The 21677-nt window shown below is 47.9% G+C and overlaps 1 protein-coding gene across 2 annotated transcripts in view; it reads right to left on the bottom strand.

Annotated features, from left to right (window-relative positions):
• Positions 1–21677, bottom strand: part of THSD4 (thrombospondin type 1 domain containing 4) — a 551960-nt gene that overhangs the window by 466296 nt on the left and 63987 nt on the right. The window contains exon 4 of one of the 2 annotated variants that reach the window (XM_026478433.4): positions 4328–4698. The exons of the other annotated variant lie outside the window; for it this stretch is intronic. Coding sequence (XP_026334218.1) covers positions 4328–4698 — 371 coding nt within the window. The remainder of the gene's footprint in view (positions 1–4327; positions 4699–21677) is intronic. 2 annotated transcript variants of the gene reach the window in all.

Raw genomic sequence — 21677 nt, 5'->3', positions numbered from 1 at the left:
GGTGGCTCAGTCGGTTAAGCGTCTGCCTTGGGCTCAGGTCATGAACCTGGGGTCCTGGGACTGAGCCCCACATCAAGCTCCCTGCTCAGCAGAGGGTCTGCTTCTCCCTCTCCCTTTGCCCCTACCCCAACTCCTGCTCTCTTTCACTTGTCCACTCTCTCTCTCAAATAAATAAAATCTTTTTAAAAATTTTGTTTGAGAGAAAGAGAGAGAGAACATGAGTGGGGGGAGGAGCAGAGGGGAAGGGAGAAAGAGGGGGAAAGAATGTCAAGCAGATGATCTCATGACCCTGAGATCATGACCTGAGCCAAAACCAAGAGTCAGGCACTTAACCGACTGAGCCACCCAGGCGCCCCCATGATTTCTAAGGCTTTTTAGAGTGTGATTTGCAGTATGTATGTGTATGCTTTAATGAGACAAAGGTCTGACATAGAAGCAAGTAGACTCAAGAAGTTCCTAAATATATCCTACCTAAGTGCATTTTACTTATTTTTCAAGGTTGGGTTCAAATCCTACCTGCTCTGTGTGGTCTGCCCTGACTGTTCCATCCCGCAAGGGTGTCCCGTGTTCCGAACCCTGGCCCTATCTCTACAGCTTTCCAGCTCGTGCAGCATTTTGTGGGTTTGCCACTCATCCACCACCACAGTGTCAGGCCACCAAGGACAGGGACTGTTGTTTCCAAATTTTTTGAACCCCCTTGCTGCAAAGATTTCCCGGCTACAAGAGCTGAACCCTGCGAGGAAGAGATGCAATTCATTCTAAGCCGTGACTTCCAAATCCCACCCACTTTTCAAGACGTGGCTCAAACTGTCCAGCCTGCCAGCAGCTTCTTTGACCACACCTGCTGAAAGTGAGCAGCTTCACTTTCAAAATACCCATTTCAGCGAAAAGAACCTGAGGGCCAGACCCCAACAGACCTACTTAGAATTCTGGTTCTGTCGCTCCTGAAGCAGGTGATTTTGAGCAAGTCACTCCATCCCTCCCAGCCTCAGTTTCCTCATCTGTAAAAATGTGAATATACACCTGCCTCATCGGGTTGTGTGAACTGTAAATGTTACAATGCATTCGATGTAGTGCCTCCACATAAGCCATGATCCAAAATGGTAGCCAGCATCATTACTATTACTATTTCATCACACTGTCTTATAGGGAAGGCATTTACATGCGTGTCTTTTCTAACCTTCTAGATCAGTGGTTCTCCAACTCTGGAGTCTGTCAGAATCACCTAATATGAAGCTACCTAGGGCATACCCCAAACCTACAAAACAGAATCCCCAGTAGGCAGCGGAGATGGTGGGGCCTGGGCAGCTCCACTTTAAACAAGCCTCCCTAGCCCACTGCAAGTGATTCTGACATGTGCTCCCCGAGCCTGGAAAATTCAGCTAGACAATATTCAACTTCCAAATTTTTTTCCCCATAGAACCCTAAGGTTCCAAAGAGGTACTTCCAAACCCGTGGTTCCCAACCTTGGCTGGACTGCAACTCCTAGAGATTCAGATGTCAGTCTGGGATGTGACCAGGGTTTTGAGACTTCTCAAAGGTGGACGGAAGATTCTAACGGTCAGTCGGCCAAGGTTGAAAATTACTGGTCCATTTGCATGCCCTCTGTGACAAATTGAGCCCCATTATGACACTGATTTTACAAAAGGACTCTTATGCTAAAAGAAAAAAAAAAAGTGAGTTTGCAAACAGCTGGTCTAGCCTGTCAGTAAGAGCTTTCGGCCCCCAACCTGGCTTTCATTCACCTTTGTGTCTGTCCCGGGACCTTACAACATAGTAAATACTTAATAAATATTTGTTGGAAGGTTGAATAGTTCTGTTTTATTTGTTATCTGGCTCCAATTAAGTTCTCGGTTGCCTAGCATAACAACCTAACAGTTTCTTAAACATCTAAGCCTTAACAGCCTTTGCCTCAAACCTCAAACCTGAAACAGAAAGTGGGGCAGACAGCCATCCAGCGAACACACTGACATTTCTTCTGGGGTCACATATACTATGCAAGTTCCTAATGACTGATAAATATAAGCAAATGTGATTCTCATCAGCTGGGAAGAGCGTGACAGTTGTCGGCAGCGCAGACCTCCCAGCCTAATATTTGGATTGTTCCATCTGAAACTGTCAAATTACAAGAGCATGATAAAAACTTGTAGGAACTTCATAGTAAACAGTAACTGGCTCCCTGTCAATATGTTAGGAGAAAAAAAACTCCCGCTGCCAAAACACAGGGGCCAGAATGCCCCTAGTACAGGCCTGCAGCCAACGAGAGCCTGTTCCCTGAGTAGCCCCTCTGGATTCTCGACCACAGGGGCTCTGAGAGAAGGCCCTGAGCACTCCAGGGACCCAGGAGCCAGGGCACCTTCAACTCTTAGCTTTTCCACCGCTCTAGGGCTCTGGGAGTCCTTTCATCTCGTAGGCCCTCAGATTCCTCGTGTGTAACAGCTACTTGATTGGGTCCCTAGAGCTATGACTGCCTGGGTTTGAATCCCACCTCTTGACACACTGGCTGTGTTGCTTTGGGCAAGTTTCTCCACTTCTCTGGGCCTCCTTTTCCTCACCTCTAAACTGAGGATATTAGAGCTATTTCATAGAATTGTCAATGTCAAGGGACAAGAACAGTGCCTGCTATAGAAGAGGCATTCAATAGACCTTAGCTGTTAATAAACCTGCAAACCTCAAACCAAGAGATTTTGAAAACCAAGCTTTCGTCTTTCCTTTTCTCCTTATGTTTTTGTTGGTTTGGTACCAAAATTCACTGGGCGGCACACCTGACCTTAAGGGACAAAAGACTAGCAGGATCTTTTTTTTTCCTACTTAATACGAACTTTCAGATGTTTCACTGCAGAAGTAATAACGCAGTCGATTATGGGACGCTGCCCCATACCACAGAAGGAATGCCATTAATACGTGAAATATGCCCTGAATTACCTTTAAAAAATCTGAGAAGTTCTGGATTCTAAAATGCATTGGCCATAGGACTTCAGGTAAGGGAATGGGGAGCTATCCTTTCATGGGGTTGTGATCGGATAAAAGGAAGGAAGCATCCTTCCAGTGGATCTCTCTTTCCCCTTCCCCTGACAGGCCATGCCAGGCCTCAGAACCCACAGCTCTTCCCTTCTATTGACCCAAATTCGGTATATCTTTCAGAACTCGGCTGAAGCACCTTCCCTGTGAAACGGTCCTCTCTGAACTCCTACTGACCATGTCAAGAGCATGTGGCTGGGAGCATGCTGGGTTCCATCTCCTCTACACCTCCAGGTGGCTGGCACTGACAGCTTACTGCACTGGGCTGAGAAGGACCCTCCTGAAGCATCTAGTCACAGTGGGAAAGGGTGGTCACCGAGGCTGATGTCTGAACCACAGTGACAGGAGGGGTGAGGCAGCCCACCTGACAGCTCATTCCACCTGCCCTGCCTGGGATGAACACTAACTCGGCTTGATGACTAAAGTACACAATTCCGAAGCACAGGGGTCATATCTTATACTTCCCGTTCTTCCCCTGTTCCTTTATTGTTGTTCCTGCCTTTGTATTAATAAGCTCTCAGAATCTATCGTGGACCTAGGAGCACTCAATAAATACTTCTGAATGAATGCTGAGTCATCTGTAAATATCTGTTGATTAATTCATTGACATTGCTACCTTTCCCCTGGGCACAGCCCAGTTGGCATATTCCTGAGGGCCTAGCCACGGGAGGCATTCTAGAGCTACACAACTGTTTTAATGCTGCCATGCAACCAGACTACGCAGACCGCAAAAAAATGTCTAGGTCCTTCATTAGACATATCCTCAAAGCAGCGAGTTCACTCAAAATTCTCTGGAGAAACCTAGAAAACTGCATCCTGAAACCAACGGTTTGGGAGCACGTGTGACTCCAGACATTGTTTGTCCAAAGATTCGAAACTCGTATCAACCCCGGCACTGGAAGGCAGTTTGTCTTGCGTCCTCTGCTCACATCCCCCCCCCCCCGCCCCCATTGGCCAGGGACCTCCCTTTCCCCCTGCACCCAGCACGCACTGGCCCGGAGGGCTCCCCACTGCCCGCCTTCTTTCACCCCTCCCTCCACAGGGCCTCCCTAAGGTTGATGCCGAAGGGCCTTCTCGGAATTAGCTTCACTTTGAAGACTATTCAGAACCACAGAGTGGCGTGGGAGTGGCCTGAACGCTTTAAAGGGCTGCAAAATAAATCAAAAGATGAAAGGAAATACGCGGAGCCAAGAATTCCTCCCCAGCCGGCAGAAGCCATGCGCTCACCGCGCTGGCCGGGTCGCCAAGCAGCGCGCGGCCGGTCGGGGCGGGCGCCGGGACATGGGGCGGGGGCGGGGGCTTGTACCTTCTTTCCGCCGTGGGCTCGCGGACCCGCGCCTGCGGGTGCCGGCTGCCCCGCTGCCCCGGGCCCTGGCGGCCGGCGTCGGGGCCGGCCGGGGCGCGCGGCTCCTCGCGGTCGCGGCTCCGATGCAGTGGCACCGACGTGCGCACGGCCGACACCACGTGGCCTGCGAAGGCGCGCGGGGGCGCTCCGGGCCGCAGGGCCCCGCGCGCGCGGTACGAGCCTGGCAGGCAGGGCCGCGTCTGCTCCATGACGCCGCCGCTGCAGCTGCGCGAACAGGCGGACCAGGGCCCCCAGGCGCCCCACACGCCCGGGGCGCCGCCGCCGCCGCCGTCCTCGGGAACGCCCTGGGCCGCCGCCATCCGCTGCGGGACCTGCGGAGACAGAGGCCGGTTAGGGCGCCGAACACCCGCTCCTGCGTCACCCGCCCAGGCTCTGGATAACCCAAAAGCCCACCCGTTAGGCACTAGAAGGCACGGGGCTGTTATTCAAATCAGAAGAACGAAATGAATATAATCCAGCCTGGGTTATATTCGTCTTTATACCAAAGCACTCATAAAATAGAACTTGAACTTTTTTAACAGGGGAAGGGCCACACAAAGATCAAAGTGCCTAAGGCTCACAGGGTCCTTGCTTCCACGCCACGGCCTTGGAGAGCTCAGTGTGGCGCCCTCAGCTCTTACTGAGGCTTACCCCTCAGAAGTCCCCCTTAACCTCCAACTTAGGTCCTCAGGATGCAGGCCAGAGGGACTGGACTTCCCTTAAGCTGCTGGGGAGGCCGCATGGCACGCCGCAGTTTAGAGGCCCTGTCCTCACGTCACCTCCCTGCCACCACTTCTAGCAGTGTGAGTAGGAAGTTTCTGAATCTCTCTGAGCCCTACTGTGTTCTAAAGAAGGATGGTACCTACCTCACGGGGCATAAGGACTTTAAGTCAGGTCATGCGTGTGCAGAACAGGGAGCCTGGCACTAAATATTTGTTAAGTAACCATAATGATGATTTTCCTGCTTCCCTGGTAAATCAGAAGAAGTGAGAAATGTCAGAAAGTTTTAAAGTTCTACCTCGAGGGTGATTGTGCATTCCTATTCCTTTAACCGGTCATTTCACAGAGAATGACTATGCCAGACATGGCGCTCAGTGTGGGGACACAGTGTTCCTTCATTATGCAGACATGCCCTGAGCACCAGCTATAGACCCTGCGCAGAGGTAGGCCCTGAGGACCAGGAGAAAAGCACCCCAGATCCACACAAATGGCCTGGCCCCAGCGGAAGAGCACTATGCAGCTAGCACAAGATTGGGGAGCCTCCTGGGGGGACTGGCTGCCTGGGCTGGGTGGGTGGGGAGGGGAAAGGGATTAAGAAGGCCTCAGAGGAGGAGTCATAATAGCTGTAATAGGCCGGTGTGCATTAGTACCAGGTAACACATGTAATCTCCAGGCTTCACCGTGGCCTTGATGGCTACCATTCTCACCTCTCAGAGGGGAGGTTTGCCAACTGAGGCTCAGAGACGTGTGACCTGCCCCAGTCATGCTGCTGCAGCCAGGTTTGAAGTCAAATGCACCCAACTCCCAGTCCCACAGCTCCAGCACTCCCTGCTCTCCCCTAGCAGTCTGCCCTTGTGTTTCTGGATCCTTCAACTAGAATGTCCTCCTTACCTGTGGGGCACTGACCAACACTGTAACTTTCCTTAGAACATGAGTTTTTCAGTGAACCTCATGCTTCCATCTGAAGTACAAAAGGCCATGATTAACTTGGTCTTCTTTTTTTTTTTTAGATCTTGGTTTCTGACAGCATTTTTTGGCCCAAAGTTCAAAGCTCAAAGTCCTCTGTCCCCACAGTACCACTGAGCTGTGAGAAGGTCCAGGACCATCCTCCCCTTTGTGTGGAACAAATCCAAGAAGGCAGAGCCCCTTCACACCACATGGAAATGAGAGGCGGAGCTAAGATTACCTCAGAGGAGGGATGTAAGGACTTGATGAGGAAACCCACCTGATGTGCTCAGGAAGCATTGGTCCCTGCTGTAGCTGGCACTGTAGTCTTAACTAAAAGTGAGGGCTCAGGCCTTGGTTAGAGTCCTTGCCCCCAGGCAGTCAGTCACCCTGAAGCCATTGTTTAATTGAGGCCATTTTCCTTTGACTACGTTCCAATGCAGAGTCGTCTGTGGATGACCTCTGTAGCTGAAGTTGAGTTCCTGAAGGTTCTAGCAACCAAGGCAGGATGAGACAGAGCTGAGGGAACCCAGGGAGGAAATAAGCACCTAACCAGAGGGTTAAGCCCAGAGCTGGACATCAGACAGCCGGCCTTTGGGAGCCATGTTCAGAGAGCCAAGGCAAAAGGCTAGAGGTACCATGAGCTGGAGCCAGCAGGAGATGGGGTCAGAGCGAGGGCAAGACAGAAGGTTCTGTGACAGGAGGGCTACGATTCCTTACCACCAGGATGTGAGCAGCAGCAGGGTGGATGGCTGTGTGAATAGCGAACACGTTCAACGCATCGCTACTAAGTCAGGGACCCAGGAAAGAAGGCTTTTTGCCTGCTTATAAATACAAACAAAACAAAACAAAACAAAACCAAGCTTTGTTCTTTCTTCTCCTCTCTTACATGTCCTGATTTTTAAATATCAAACTGATCATGGATTCACTGAGGTGGTTGTAAAAAAATGTGCTTCATCAGGGCCACAGTCTTGATATGGAAAGTAATCGCTGAAGCATGTATGGTGAGTTGAATGGTGGCCCTCCCTAAGAGATATGTCCCATACCGTAATCCACAGAACTTGTGAATATGACCTCATTTGGAAAAAAGGGTCATTCTCTGTGTAATTAAGTTAAGGATCTTGAGATGAGAACATCCTGGATTTTCCAGACAGGCCCTAAATCCAATGACCAGTGTCCTTATAAGACACAGAAGAGAAAACAGAGGAGAAGAAGGCTGTGTGACCTCCAAGGCCGACTGGAGAGATTAACAGCCACCACGAGCTAGGAGAAGGCAGAAGGATGTCCCTCCAGTAACTGGAAGGAGTATGGCCCTAGGAACACTTTGATACTGAACTTCTGGCCTACTGAACTGTGAGGAAGAAATTTCTGTTGTTTTAAGCCATCGAGTTCGTGGTAATTTGTTACAACAGCCCAAGGACACTAATGCAGTGCTTAGTACTTTCGGGACAAGGAAGAAAAGTGGGCCAGCATTTGCTGAGCACCTTCTCTGGGTCTGGCACTGTGCGAACGCCTCAGGTAGGGACTGGCTGTCTGGCGTAGGCAACATTAGCTCCGCGGCACAATTTACAGGGCACCTCAGCCACCCTGAGAGGTTGGGGTCATTTTGTCCCTTCTCCGGGAAAGAACTGGGACCTCCAGAGGCTGCGTGACTTGCCCAGACGCAGGCTGGTAAGGGGCACAGGCAGCACTGACGCTGAAGCCTGCTCACTCCAACTCTCCGGTTCTTTTTTCTTTTCCCTTGCAGCATGTTGCCTCCCTGACTGCTTTTGGTGGAAAATCGAAGGGTAAAATGAGTCAAAATAAATCCCCTTTGATAGTTCTAGAAGGATCACTGGGATAAACAAACAAGGGCAGAAGTATGTGTCTGGCACATCCGGGAATTCCAGGTATCCAGGACCTCCTGATTTCTCATGAATATAGAGAAGGAAGGCACTGTCGCTAACATTTGCATGAGATATGCCGCTACACTGAAACTCCACTTCCTAGAACTAATCCCACCCTTAATTGAGCTTCCCATTGCCAAATTGGGCAGGGTCCCTGGGGGAAGAAAACATGAAACCACATTCCATCCTATTCTATTCATAAGAATTCTCTAATTTATAGTTGAATTATGGTGAGTGACTTGAAATTCCACCTCAATCCCCATGGTAGGAATCCAACCACATGCTTCAAAATTGTATTTTTATAGTACGCAGCCAGAAACAAAGAAAAAAAGAGACAAGGGGGGAAAAAGGAAGGAAGGGAGGGGAAATGCAAAGAAAGAGAAAGAAAGGGAAAAAAAAAAGAAAAAATAAAGTGAAGGGGGCCTGGATGTGGGCCTCCAGCTGCATCAGACCCCCATCCTAGGCCCGCTCCTCCCCAGCCCTCCTGGTGACCACCTCCCTCCTTGTTTTCTGACAGTCTAGGAGTTTTCTGGGAGGCACGATGGGAAAACTTTCAAGTGTCCTGAGATATAATATTCCCCAAATCATGACTAACTAACACGACCTGTTAGTGACAAGCATCAAAACCAAGGACTAAATCATGATTGGACAAAACCAAAGAAAGAATAGAATAGAAAAAGAAAAAAACAAAGAAAGAATAGAACCTTAAAGCCTTATAACCTGCCAGCACATTGCTCCTTCCCCAGGACACACATGTCATGTTAAGACTGAAGCAGAAAGGGATGCCTGGGTGGCTTAGCCTGTTCGGCGTCTGCCTTCAGCTCAGGTCATGATCTCTGGGTCCTGGGATTGAGCCCTCCATTAGGCTCCGGGCTCAGCGGGCAGCCTGCTTCTCCCTCTCCCTTTACCCCTCCCCCTGCTTGTACTCTCTCTTGCTCTCTCTCTGTCAAATAAATAAATAAAATCTAAAAAAAAAAAAAAAAAACTGAAGCAGAAAACCTGAGGCACTTCTCAAACCCCAAACTGCTATATTTCCTTACTTAAAAAGATTTCTAACCAAACAGAAAAACATGAACAACCCAATGGAAATAGGGACAAAGGGCATAAACGGGTGGTTTACAGTCCTCAGGGATTAAATGTTTGTGTCCCTCTCAAAATTCCAATGGTGAAGCCCTGCCCCCCAATGTGATGGTATTTGAGGGTGGGGCCTCAGGAGTTCCTTGAATTTAGGTGATGTCATGTGGGTAAGACCCCATGACAGGATTCACGTTCTTATGAGATGAGGAAGAAGGATCAGGAATCTCTCTTTCTCTCCATGTGAGAGAACATGGACATTAGTGAGAAGCCAGTGTCTGCGAGCCTGAAAGAGAGCCTTCAGGGGCAACCAAATCTTGATCCTGGATTTCTCAGCCCCAGAACTGTGACAAAGAAATGCCTGGTGTTTAAGCCCCCTGGTCAGTGGTATTTTGTCATAGCAGCTCGGGCTGACCAGTACAACAGGGAAATAAATGCAACATATGAGAACTGTTGAACATCACCTATAATCAAACAAATGCAAAACAAAACAACAGAATTCCATTTCATGCCCGCCAGATTGGCAAAGAATATAAAGTTTGACAATACTGATGCGGCAAGAACGTTCACGGCTGGTGGGAGTCTAAATCGGGGCAACTTCTTTGGAGGGCACTTTGCAATACCTGTCACAATTTTAAATGCACATTCCCTTTAGCCCAGCGGCTCTGCTTCTAATAGTTCAACCTATAGATATACTTAAAACCGGTGCGTAAAGTTGTACATCAAATGACTTTAATTGCATCATTTGTTGTAAAGAGCAAAACAACAACAACAACAAAATCTGGAAACCACCTAAATATCCATGTAGAGGAACCTGGTTAAATGGAATCTGATCCCTCCAAACAATGAAATACAAGTTATCTGTTAGAATGAGGTAGATTCATACGTGTTAAAATGACAGCTCTCCATGACATATTAATTGGTGAAAAAAATACCAAAAAGTAGAGAAGAATAAATCTATTTACAGATCTCTCTCTAAGCATTAGGCTGAAATATAAACAACTGCTGACATTTGATCTTCCAGACAGACAGCCATATTGTGCTGTAAGGAAAGGAGTGGCTGGTGCAGTCCGTATTGGATGGCCTCAGCCTTGTATGAAAGAGAGAAGATCTGCCAGTGAAAGAAGGGACAGATACACTGGAGGCTTATAGAAGGAAGAGGTGATCAGGAAGAGGAAATATGCTTTATCTGCCTGAACCGCTTTAACACAAGCTCCGATCTGAAACTCACGAGATTCATTTCAAGGATTTTTGTTTCCATTTTGCAGATGTGGTCGTTGAGGTACAGAGCGTCCTCATGGATGAAACACGGGCTTTGAAAATACATACAGGAGACAAAATAGTGCAAATCTGACAACGCTGTTTGGTAGATGAAATGCAGTAAATAAATCATCTAGCATACTCCCAGTCACCCAGCGGGGGCTTGGTAGCCCTCCATTCATCCCTTCCCTGGAAGCATTTACATCACCAGTCGAAAGTTTTATAATGTGTAAGCTGATCCAATCCTCGAACCTAACCCGTGCTCCAGTTCCACTGGAGGTTCTGAAGGGTGGGCAGGGTGGCTGCAGGGGTGAGATAAAGAATTAAAAGAGAAGCTTCTCAGAGTACATACGGCATGCCATGCCCCTTCCCCAGACATTATGACACGTCCTGCCCGGAAGGAGGCAGGGGTCAAAGAAGAAAGGTGCGTTTTGGATAAAATCCTCCAGACCTGTTCATATCCCCTTCGTCATCTAAAAGTGACTATTTGATATTATGGTGCCTCTCTAACTAGTCAATACTGGGGCATGAGCCAGGGAGCAGGAAACCAGGGAAGGCATTCAGGGAAGTGAGAGCATCGGGGTGGTTACATTCCTATTTAACTCAGCTTGGGCCACGCATGAGAAGAGGTGGTAGCTGAACCAGAGGGAGAACTGAAATCCCCCGAAGACTTTGGGTTTGGAGCCGGACACTGTACTAACAAAACTTTGGGATCAATCGTACGGAAGTTAATGTTAGGCAGGGATTTTTGTGTAAATGTATATCAACAGTAAGACGTGTGTGTAGGGCAGCCTGGCAGTCACTCCCCTTTCTCTGGGTCCTTTAGGAAATCACCCCTCCACGCTGGATGAAGTGTGGTGGGAATGCATTCAGGCGCCCTGCCAGCGGAAGCCAAGGTAAGCAATGTGAGCCAATCGAATGCTCCCTCCCTGAAATTTGAATATCCAGTAAAAGGGCCAAGAGACCACAAATGGCTTGCAGTCCTTCATCCTGACCCCACTGCTTATGCTCTGAGACCATTTCTTTTGTTTTCTGGCATGTCTCAATGCCCACCTGCTTCCCAGGCTGGTTCCAGTAAATTCTGTCGCTTGCAGCGAAGAAGCCTAAATGATAGCCAAACGATTATAAACATTATAATGTCAAGTGTGGTAACCAAGGTAATATGAAGTAAACTGGGTCTGCCTTTGGCACAGGATTTGGGGGAGAGAAAGCAGCGGTTTGGATGACCAGAGTGGTCCAGACTTGGCAAAAGCCTCGGGCTGAGGGGAGTCCAGGGCTCTGGGATTCATGGAGACAACAGATGACCACAGTCAGTGTAACCAGAGAACTGAGGTCTCCCTAAAACAGGATGGGCTGACAGAATAGGAGGTTTACAGGGACAGCGTGTGAGCTCCAAAAAGAGTAGAAGAAATAATCCGAGCATTTGGGGCCGTCTTCCTTCATTGTGATGTTTTTAAGCGGGATGAACACATATGACCAAAATAGAAGGATGGTCGAACAAACCAGGGCTTGATAAACTCCGTGAAATATCAAAACCATGAGCAATCCAGAGCAATATGGAAATAGTCTTGTAATAGAACAGTAAGTGGAAACTGCCAGATACAAACTTGTAACTAGACCATGATTACAATAATGTAAAGATTCTGTAGGCATATACTAAACAAAGCCTGGAAGGGGATGTGGAAAAATGAAAACATACAACGTGTTACTGAAGCTGGACCCAGGGTAGGTTTTCTTGCAATTAAAAAAAAAAAAAAAAAGTCCAGTGATGGTTACAATACTGCTGGCTCAATAAATAAAAATAAATAGATTAAATGAAAAAAGATTCAGAACAGATTATGGGAGGAGGGAGGCACCGAGTAGTAAACCAAGAGTTGGGGGCAGTCCTTGTCAGAGAAAGCCCTGGGAATTCCTCATCGTCACCAGTATATCTGTAACTAGGAACAGCTCTGAATGTATTTGGTTTCAGTACTAATGTGAAATCATGTAAGATTTCACTGGTTTCTAATTTTCTTACTGTGAAATTAAACCTACCATCTGTTCTTCATAGAAAACAAGTCACATGCAAAGTCTGAAATTCTAAAGTCTCATTCTAGAAGAGGCTGGAAAAAGTAGGTTTGGTTTTAGCCACATAACCAAGTCAACACCCTAATGCAAAAATTACAAAAATACACCTTGGAGTTTGAGCCCAGAGAGCACAGTTTTGGACAGCTGAGAGCACACGGGAGCAGGAACATATAGCCGGCAGCTCAGCGGGGCATCTGTTAACCTGGGACCCTGGGCAAGAGCACGGGGAGGACGGTGCACTTTGATAAAGAAGCTCCAAACTCGAACCAGATCTAAATGAAGGACCACCACAACGGTGTTCTCAAATTCAACCTTACATCTTCATCACTTATCTTGACTCCGACAACACACTGTAAAGGCCCCCTAGCCTTATGTCTGAGCATAATATCAATGTCAACAGCTGCAAAAATCAGTGTAAGAACCCCCCCCATATATGGAGACTGGAGCAAAACGTGTTCAGCCTTGATCCTTGTAACCAAATTCCCCACACGGTAATTTTCATCGGAATGAGTTCTACAAATGCATTTCAGGAACAGTTAAAAGGAGGCGTTTGCACAAAGCCATCACAAAGGAGGAGTAAGTGGAGGCCAAAGGAGAGGCAGAGATAGGTGGAAAGAGTAATACTAAGCCCTAGCAAAAGCCAGAGCCATAGAGAGGAAAAACCATTGTCATGCAGTCACTCAAAAGCTAAGCACGTGTGAGTTTGGTCGCCCTGCAAATTCCAGCTCTGTGTGCCCAGCCCTAAGGCTCTCTCTCAATACAGTGTCCTTATAGTTGGTGAATCCTTGCAGCAAACGATCTCAGACACATCAAACCCTTCCACATTCACCTGCTTATGCAATATTGAGTATATACACTCTGGCCCAAACACTGGAGAACACAGACATACCCTTTTCCTCCTACTCCTGGTCTGTGTTCTTGCCCCACGTGTGACCCACAGGGTACCTACCGCACAACCAACCTCACATCTACTGAGAATGCAGAGTCCTGGCTCCTACTCCACACCTGGTAAATAAGAACCTCTGGCGGGGAGAGGTGGGGGGAAGGAATATGAATTTTAAATAAGCTCCCCTGGTGATCTGAATGCATCCTCTGGTTGGAGAATCACTGGCCACTGGATGCCTCCAGGTGAGACTCAAACAGGAAAGCACTCAACTGACCCCCTAGGCCTGGGACCTCTACCTACACTGCTACGTGCTTAGCCCCATATGCTCTAGCCACATTGTTTTACTACCCTCAAATTCCCTGCTTTTTGGCCCACCCCTTCCACTTCAGCCATTCAAGCTGAGGCCAGCTTGGAGTTTATCGTATGAGACAGGAAAACACTCACGGAATGGCACCTGCCCAGTGTGGGGCTCACACGTGAATGAAGCGGACTCCATCTGAAATGTACTTTTAACAACAGAAGCAGAGCAGCAGCGGGAAGTACGGAAAGATGAAAGAGGAGAAGGGAAGACTCGTGGGAAACCCTGGACGGGTCCCTGTGATCTAGTCCCAAGTCTGCTGTTAGCTCACTCTGTGATTTGGGGCAAGTCAGTCTGCGGCTCTGGACCTCAGTTTCCATACCAGTAAAATGAGCCGGTTGGGCTTGATGAGGGCCAGGGTCCCTTCCAGTGCTAACAGGCTCTGACTTTGCCTGGAAGAGCTCCGACATTCCTTGCCACGTATTGATTCACTTTGAGGACCACAACACAAGGAGGCAAGCCCACAGGTTGTGCCCCGGGTTCCCCACTGCCAGCAAAGAGCAGGCTCTAGGCACAGAAAATCTCCTTTCCTAAAGGCAGGGCAAAAGAGGCCTGGATGCTTTTCCACGCTATTCAAAGGCAGGGCCCGGCCAAAATGATGGAATGAGGTAAATATTTGGATGTGATCTGCATAATCGGAAACAATCCCCGTTATGAAATTGACCTGACTCTTTCATCACCAGCCACATGGAAACTGTGCTCAACTTATAACTAGAATAGAACGCAGAGCATGTGCCCGGGTACCGAGTACGCCCTGCGTTGCTGCGCAGTTACTCGGGAAACAGAAGCAGATGTCTGGGTGCAGTGCATGTGTGTGTGTGTGTTCTTTTGTTTGGTGGCTGGTCCGTTTGGCCTCCTGCGCTCAACAGCAATCGCCTATCTGCAACCCAAGCCAACTGGGACAGTCAAAATAATGAGTAATGCGCACAGTAAAGAGTGCCGGCTTCCGGACCCAGAGGTTGACTTGGGGGATCGGCAATTCTCCAGCAGAGAATTCTGCCTGGTGGTGCGTTGGCCATCTGCATCTGGGTTAAGATAAAGCAGGCTCCTGCAAGACAGGCGATTCAAAAGGATTTTCCTGGAAGACATCACCATCCAGCACAGGGTAGAGCACACAGTAGGCATTCTATAAATACTTCGCTGAATGAGTGACAGTGCAAATGGCCTGAGATTGGATACTACCCGGACTCCCTGCCTCCGGCTTTCCCCTGCCCGCTCAGCCTCCCCGTGCCACCAAAACTATTTTCTCGAAATCTAGCCCTACTGTGTTACTCTTTTGCTTACCAATGTCTCTGGAATTCTCACTCTCCAGAAGATGAGATCCAAACTTGCTCTTCACTGTGGTGTCCCAAGCCTTCCATCATCTGTGCTCACCCTTCCTTTCTGGCTTGAACTCTACCACTGCTCCCCCGACACCCCCCCTAAAGTTCACACCATCCACGAAGCAGGATGTGCCCTTTCTCCTCTCCCGCCTTCACCCTGCTGTGCTCTCAGCTCAAATATTCTCTCCCTTCTCCCCTTCTGCTCTGCCTGTGAACTCCTACTCAGCTCCAACCAGGTCCAAGGTCCAAAGACCCGCATCCAGGGGTCTCTCTCCCCTGCTCCGGGGCCATCACACACATCTCTCCCTAGCACGCACCACCTGACACTATAATTATCTATATACATACACATCTCCCCCAACAACACTTTGAACTCCCCAAGGCAGGGATTTTGTCTTCTTCATCTCTGTGTTCCATCTACGCGAACAGCACCTCATACAGAGTCTGTCCCCTGGCAGGCCCTCAGGAAATATTTGATGGGTGGATGAATGAGCACATGGATGAATGAATGACAAATGTACCAACTGCTCAGTTTCCTAGCCCATTTGCTTTGTTAAATGTCAAACCCTTCCTCTCTCTCGACAGCAGCACATGGCATGGCTGTTCAGCCACTTGGCTGGTCTCTGATGCTTAAATTTTCCTTCCATGTCCCTTAACGACAAGAGGCTGACAATCTGAATGACAGTTCTCCTGTCTCTTCAAAGTCATGCCCTCAGTATTTGCTCCTCTGACCATCTCCTGCTGGTTGAAACTTCCTCTCTCCTTGACTCCAGGACACCATACGATCCTGGTTTTCCTCCTCAACTTCTAGCTGTCTTCTCCTCTTCTGTCTATATAACCCTTCTATCTGCTGGCTTCTCCTCTTCTATCTGCTCCTCAAGTGTTAAGGTTCCATTATTGGCCTTCCAATCTTACCCAAAATTTCTTACAGAGAAATACTGTAGCGTCAGCAATTAATCTTCATGTTGATGTCTCCCTTATTAAGAGACTCCCAAGCTCTAGATTTACATTCCTAGTAACCAACTGGACGCATCCACCCAGATGATGCATGGGCTCTCCATACTCAATGTGTCATGTAACCAGAACCTGACTACCCGCTCTATCTTCTGGTTCATGCAGATGTGGTCCCATCCCATACTCCTTTCCTCCAACTAGGCACACAATTCTGACAGTTTTACCACAGAACTCTCTGCATTCTGTCCCTTTGTCTCTAACCTCACAGCCCATAGTTGGCTCATGGCCTCATTCCCATTTGCTCTTACCCAGTCTCTGTCCATCCAACATTCCTTCTCACACTATTTATTTCCAGAATTACATTCTTAAAAATCACATCATCCAAGTCCCATGTTCACTGATCTCCCTGAGGTCCCTTCTGCTTCCAGGACTCAATCTAGTTGGCCAGCCTGGCTGACACTGCCCTTCACTTTTTGGTCCCTGCAGCCTCTGGCCCGCACTTCCCTATTCTTAACTACTCACTCAACCATACCAAGCCTTTAAACTACTCTGAGCCTCATACAACCCACGTCACTGATCTCGAAAGCCCTGCTTCACCCCAACCTTACTTCACCTGATAAACTCCTGCTCATTCTTCAAGGCCTACTGAATGGTACACCCTCTTTGCAGACTGCCCGAACTCCCCAGGCAGGGACCATGGCTCTGTCCTTTAGGCACCTACAGCTTTTGGGGCACACTTTACTATAGTCCATTATAATTTCTGCTTTTATGTGTCCTGTACCCCAAGTTGTGAAACAAAACCAGGTCTAAATTTTTTATGCTGATTTACAAATAGAGTAAGTATAAAACTGAAAACCAAAAAAAGTCAAATTCACAATATTAATTTAACATGATGGTTAGTAAAATTAAGTAGACATTGCCGGGTGTGACTATTGGGTGTAATTAATGAAGACTCTGACATTACATTTATTTTCTAGATTCTTTTGAATTTGAGCACAATGGACCATAATTTAGTTATTTTTTCTTTTGAAAAATAAACTTGTTTTAAGCCATCAACCCATGATGTTGAAGGGCCAATCTATAAGGCTGAAACATTTTAAATACTGCTTAATGAAAACAATTCACTACCATTTACTTGCTGCTAATGAGCTAGTGTGAGCTGGGTCACAGAGACAGAACCCGAGCATGACGGCTGAAGGTGGACACGGCTCTGACCTCTACAGGACAGGGTCTTTGGAGATGGGGACCCTGCATGGTATTTCAATCTCCGCATCCTTTTAGGATTCAAAAATGTAAAAATCTCTTCTCACCAAAATGAAAGTACTCAATTAATAAACTGTCATTTGGATTGGCCAATATTTCTAGGTTGTCACCCAAATGAAAATGCTAAACTAAAAAAACCATAATCTAACACATCCAAGACTCCAGGAGGCTATGGGCCCTCAGCTTCTAAAATGCAGTTTTAATTTTACAGAATGAGGCTCAAAGCCAGGATTTGACCCCAGGTTGGGCTGATTCCAAAGCTCAAACTCTTCTCTCTGCCCCATGGTGCTTCATTCTCAAGAATGCGATTGTAAGGCCCACTTCCTGGGTACCAAAAGACTCTGTAAGCCATAAAGTCCTACACGATGGTTGGTTTAGGGTTTGGTCATTAATATTCATATATGTACAGACAAAATACCTTAGAAAAGAAGCTGGTATACTTTAGGAAACAGCGACCTTGCACATATCAGGCCTCTTTAAGGAAATACTCATTATCCACTCTTCCCATATATCGAATAGGTTCGAACTCAAACCTGGTATTAAGAAGGTGAAGATCTTATTTACGTGCTCCCTGAAAGCAGGTGATGGCAACAGGTGAGCAGAAAACTTAGGTTTTTGCAGCAAAGAAAAGGATGCAGATAATCAGGGCCCGAGGGAGGAAGGCAGTGACAGAAGCCCTCTGCTTACTCGGGAGCACCACGGAGCCACTGTCTCTGGATGGGGTGCGAGAATCGGGGATGCAAACAAACTCTCGCTGTATCCTTTCCAAAATCCACATTCCTGGCTACATATTAGTCATTTCCAACAACTTATAACACCTACCTCCCCATGGTTAAGTAGTATTTCTCTGATTCTTGAAGAAAGAGAGGTGATTAGTGTCTACCAAGCCCCTACCACACGGTAGGCACTTACTAGCTTACTTCACTTAATCTGCAAAACTGGCTTCCTCTTATCAACCAAATCCTAATCCAAATCTCACCTCCCTGAAGAGCCTACCCCTCCGAGCCACACCAATTAAAGTTGTGAGCACATATGGGCAGGCACACACACACCCAGTCACTATCACATTGCCCTATTTCATTCTCCTCGTAGAAGTTATCCTACTTGGAATTGCTCTTACTCGCACACTTGTTTATTATCTGTTCCTCTCATCTGGAATGGAAATGCCTCACTTTCTGTGAAGGTCCTTGTGGAGCTTTTCTCACCTCTATTCCCCACCCCTATAACAGAGCCTGCTCAATGGTTGCTGAATGAATGCACCCATGCCAGGTAGGAAATACTACCCTGCTGTTTTAACCGAGAAGCTGATAGAATCTGCTGAAAGTTATGCAGCTAGGAAGCAGTATCAGTAGAATTCAAACTCAGATCTACCTGCTCCGGGAGTCAGGATGCCCACCACCTAGGCTTCTTTAACTGGAGGTGTTAGCGTGTGCCAAGGGCCCCAGACATCCCAGAAAAAAATGTGTGGCATCTTCTCAAACTATCAATTCCTCAAGGATTATTTTTTTAAAAAGGGGGGGGATATGTTCATGTGAATTTTGTCCTGATGTTAAGTAATTTAAAGTATTGTTTTAAAAATTGGGGCTCCTGGGTGGCGCAGTCGTTAGGCGTCTGCCTTCGGCTCAGGGCGTGATCCCGGCGTTATGGGATCGAGCCCCACATCAGGCTCCTCCACTAGCAGCCTGCTTCTTCCTCTCCCACTCCCCCTGCTTGTGTTCCCTCTCTCGCTGGCTGTCTCTCTCTCTGTCAAATAAATAAATAAAATCTTTAAAAAAAAATAAAAATAAAACAATCAGGGGCGCCTGGGTGGCTCAGTCGGTTATGCATCTGCCTTCGCTTCAGGTCATGATCCCAGGGTCCTGGGATCGAATCCCAGATCAGGCTCCGCGCTCAGCGGCAAGTCTGCTTCTCCCTCTGCCTCTGCCCCTCCACTTGCTCATGTGCGCTCTCGCTCTCTCTCTCTCATGTAAATAAATGAAATCATAAATAAATAAATAAAACAATCAGTTATATTTTGGGACAGAATGCCACATTTGCATGAATGTTTAAAGAAACAGACCTCAGGGAGATGTTGAGACTTCAGTAGGCTACCCCAAAGGCTGTATGCATACGTGGGTGTGTACGTGGGTGTGTACTCGTGTGCATATGCTCACACTCTTCTGCTGGTGGAAAACTGGTATGGCAGACATGTGGAAAGCCTGAACTATGCTGGCTGCTACCCAAAAGTGCTGGGGTTGAAATGATTTCGCAGAGAGGAAAGTCATCAAGGGACAACCACCCTCAATGATGACCTTCACGGCCATGAAGGGCGGTTTGGCAAAAAGAAAGGTCACCAGACCTCAGCTGACGGGGTTTGAGCAAGAAGGCAAAAGCACAGACATCATTAAAAATAGACTCTGCTTCCAGGGATGGCTGTAAAGTCTCCTCCCCAGAGCAGTTCAAAATAGAACAGATTTGTCTTTCTGGGATGGCATAGGTGTGGTCTTGCCTGAAAGAGAAAATCTCTGGAAATTATTTCCGTCTCAAGAACTCTATGGTCTAGACCACCCATGGCAGCCAAATTGAGAGCTCCCCCCATTGTTTCTGGAATGATTTTTAAAAGGGCCCCTCTTTATAGTAGCTGGCTTGATCAGAAACTTCCACCCCGGATAGTCGCAGACAAGGTTTCCTGGTCTAGAGTCCTCGCTCTGGCAGGGAACCAAACATTCCAGCAGTGCCCATCCCACCAGAGGAGCTCTCCCTGAGCATCAGGTGAACAGGAGCAGCACCTGCCCATGCTGGCGCAGGTCGTGTGTGTGGTAGAGAAGGAAGCCCTCTCCGCAGCACTAGGAGGCTTCCCCAAACATTTCAAGTCTCCCTGGCTCTGAACCAAGAATCCCTCTCAGAGCCAACAGCTTACAGCCCATTAAAACCCTGTGCAAATGCAAACACTCTCTCCACTAGACAAGGAAGAAACAAGAACCACGTCTTGGGACCAAGCTAGCAGTTGTTGAAACTGGACTAGGGGCTAGAGTCTCTGAAGAGGAAATATCACTGTATTAAAAACCACAACTATTTCCAATGCTCACAGTCAATTACATGGGAGAGCAGAGGCGCTGCTGGGAGCCCCGTGAGGGCAAGCTGATTTTGCCCTGTGCAGGCAGTACCGGCTTGGGGAAACTAGAGGCACCTCTGCATTTTTCAGCCGCTTGAGCCTTGAAACTGAGCGTGTAAAGTTAAGACTACTACTACACTGGTCTGTGTACAAGGCCACTTAATCCACACCCCAAGCCTGTGATAGCAGCACCGTCCTCATTTTAGTCAGAGGAAGGTTGCTAATCGAATTGGTTAGAATCCCAGATGCCGGCTGGACCACATTTATCAGCCACCAGAAGTGCCCCTTTGAAAGCCTCCATCCTTCTGGCTGTTTCCTCCACCCCATGGGATCCTCCATCTCTTTCTTTACAATCACCTGAGAGTGCGGGTCACTGCTCTGGGTTCAAAGAGGTCAGAGGCTCCATGCAGGCCTCACGGCCAAGCTGTACCTTGGAGCTTCATCAGAACTCTGCACTGGGAGTCATGGGGCGCTAACCCAGATAAAATGTTTTCTGGCATTTTACTCACAACATAAATCTTTACACTGTGAACTGGGTATAACAGGAATGATTAAAAGTGAGCGCAAACACTATTGCCCAGATGTTGGCCATGTGAGATTCCTGTGGGAAGCCAGCCTGGGGCACGGGAGAAACCACGGCTCCCATAACAGGGGACCAACACGGCGTCTCATTCTTCTGTTGGTGGTGGTTATGAATGGAGCTGCACTGGGGTTTGATTTTGTGCTCCCCACCCCCGCTGTCTTATTTCAGTTCTGTACTTTCTTGATTACAACAATGGATTATAATGACAATGGCCTAAAAATATTACCAAAATATACCTTGTGGCCATTACAAACATTGTATTAATTACATTCTTACAGAAAGAAATGACTTTGTTATTGCAAGCATAAAACTCTTGAGGAAACTTAATCCTTTACTTCCTTTGGAATAATGGCTTTGATCACTGATGTTTAGCACAAGAACTTGCCAGGACAAAACTAATGCATTAGAACAAGACACACCATACTTTGTCACCCATCTGCTAGTGTTCTTGGGCTCTCTCCCCCCTGGGAAGGCCACAGGCAGGATCCAGGCATTTCAGGGTCTCTGGCTATCATATCATTGGGTGATGTGACGAGCTCACCAGGACACAGGGCTGACATGATGCACCAAGTGCCCTAAGTCACACAGCCAGGGAGGGGCCGAGCCAGGATCTCTCAGGTTCTGTCTACCGCCTCCTCCCAGTCAACCTGACAGGCAAGGTCAGCGATGCTGCCACGGGCCTGTCCGGCACAACCGGGACTCAGCGAGCAACAGAACGATGTGAAAAGTGAGAGGGTTTCTGGCTGAAAAAATAGCCACAGAAATGGAAGAGAAGCACGCTAGGCCCAGGGATATGGCGAGAATTCCAGGAACTGCCCTCTATCACCCCCAGCAGGAGCTGCCCTTGAAACTCCCAACTGAAGGAGACACGTGGGGAAGGTTCCAGAAGCCTCTACACC

The sequence above is a fragment of the Ursus arctos genome, unplaced genomic scaffold (assembly GCF_023065955.2).
Source record: "Ursus arctos isolate Adak ecotype North America unplaced genomic scaffold, UrsArc2.0 scaffold_28, whole genome shotgun sequence".
In the NCBI taxonomy this organism is placed as follows: domain Eukaryota; kingdom Metazoa; phylum Chordata; class Mammalia; order Carnivora; family Ursidae; genus Ursus; species Ursus arctos.
Note: the sequence above shows the minus strand (reverse complement) of the source record. Positions and strands in the feature narration are given on the sequence as shown.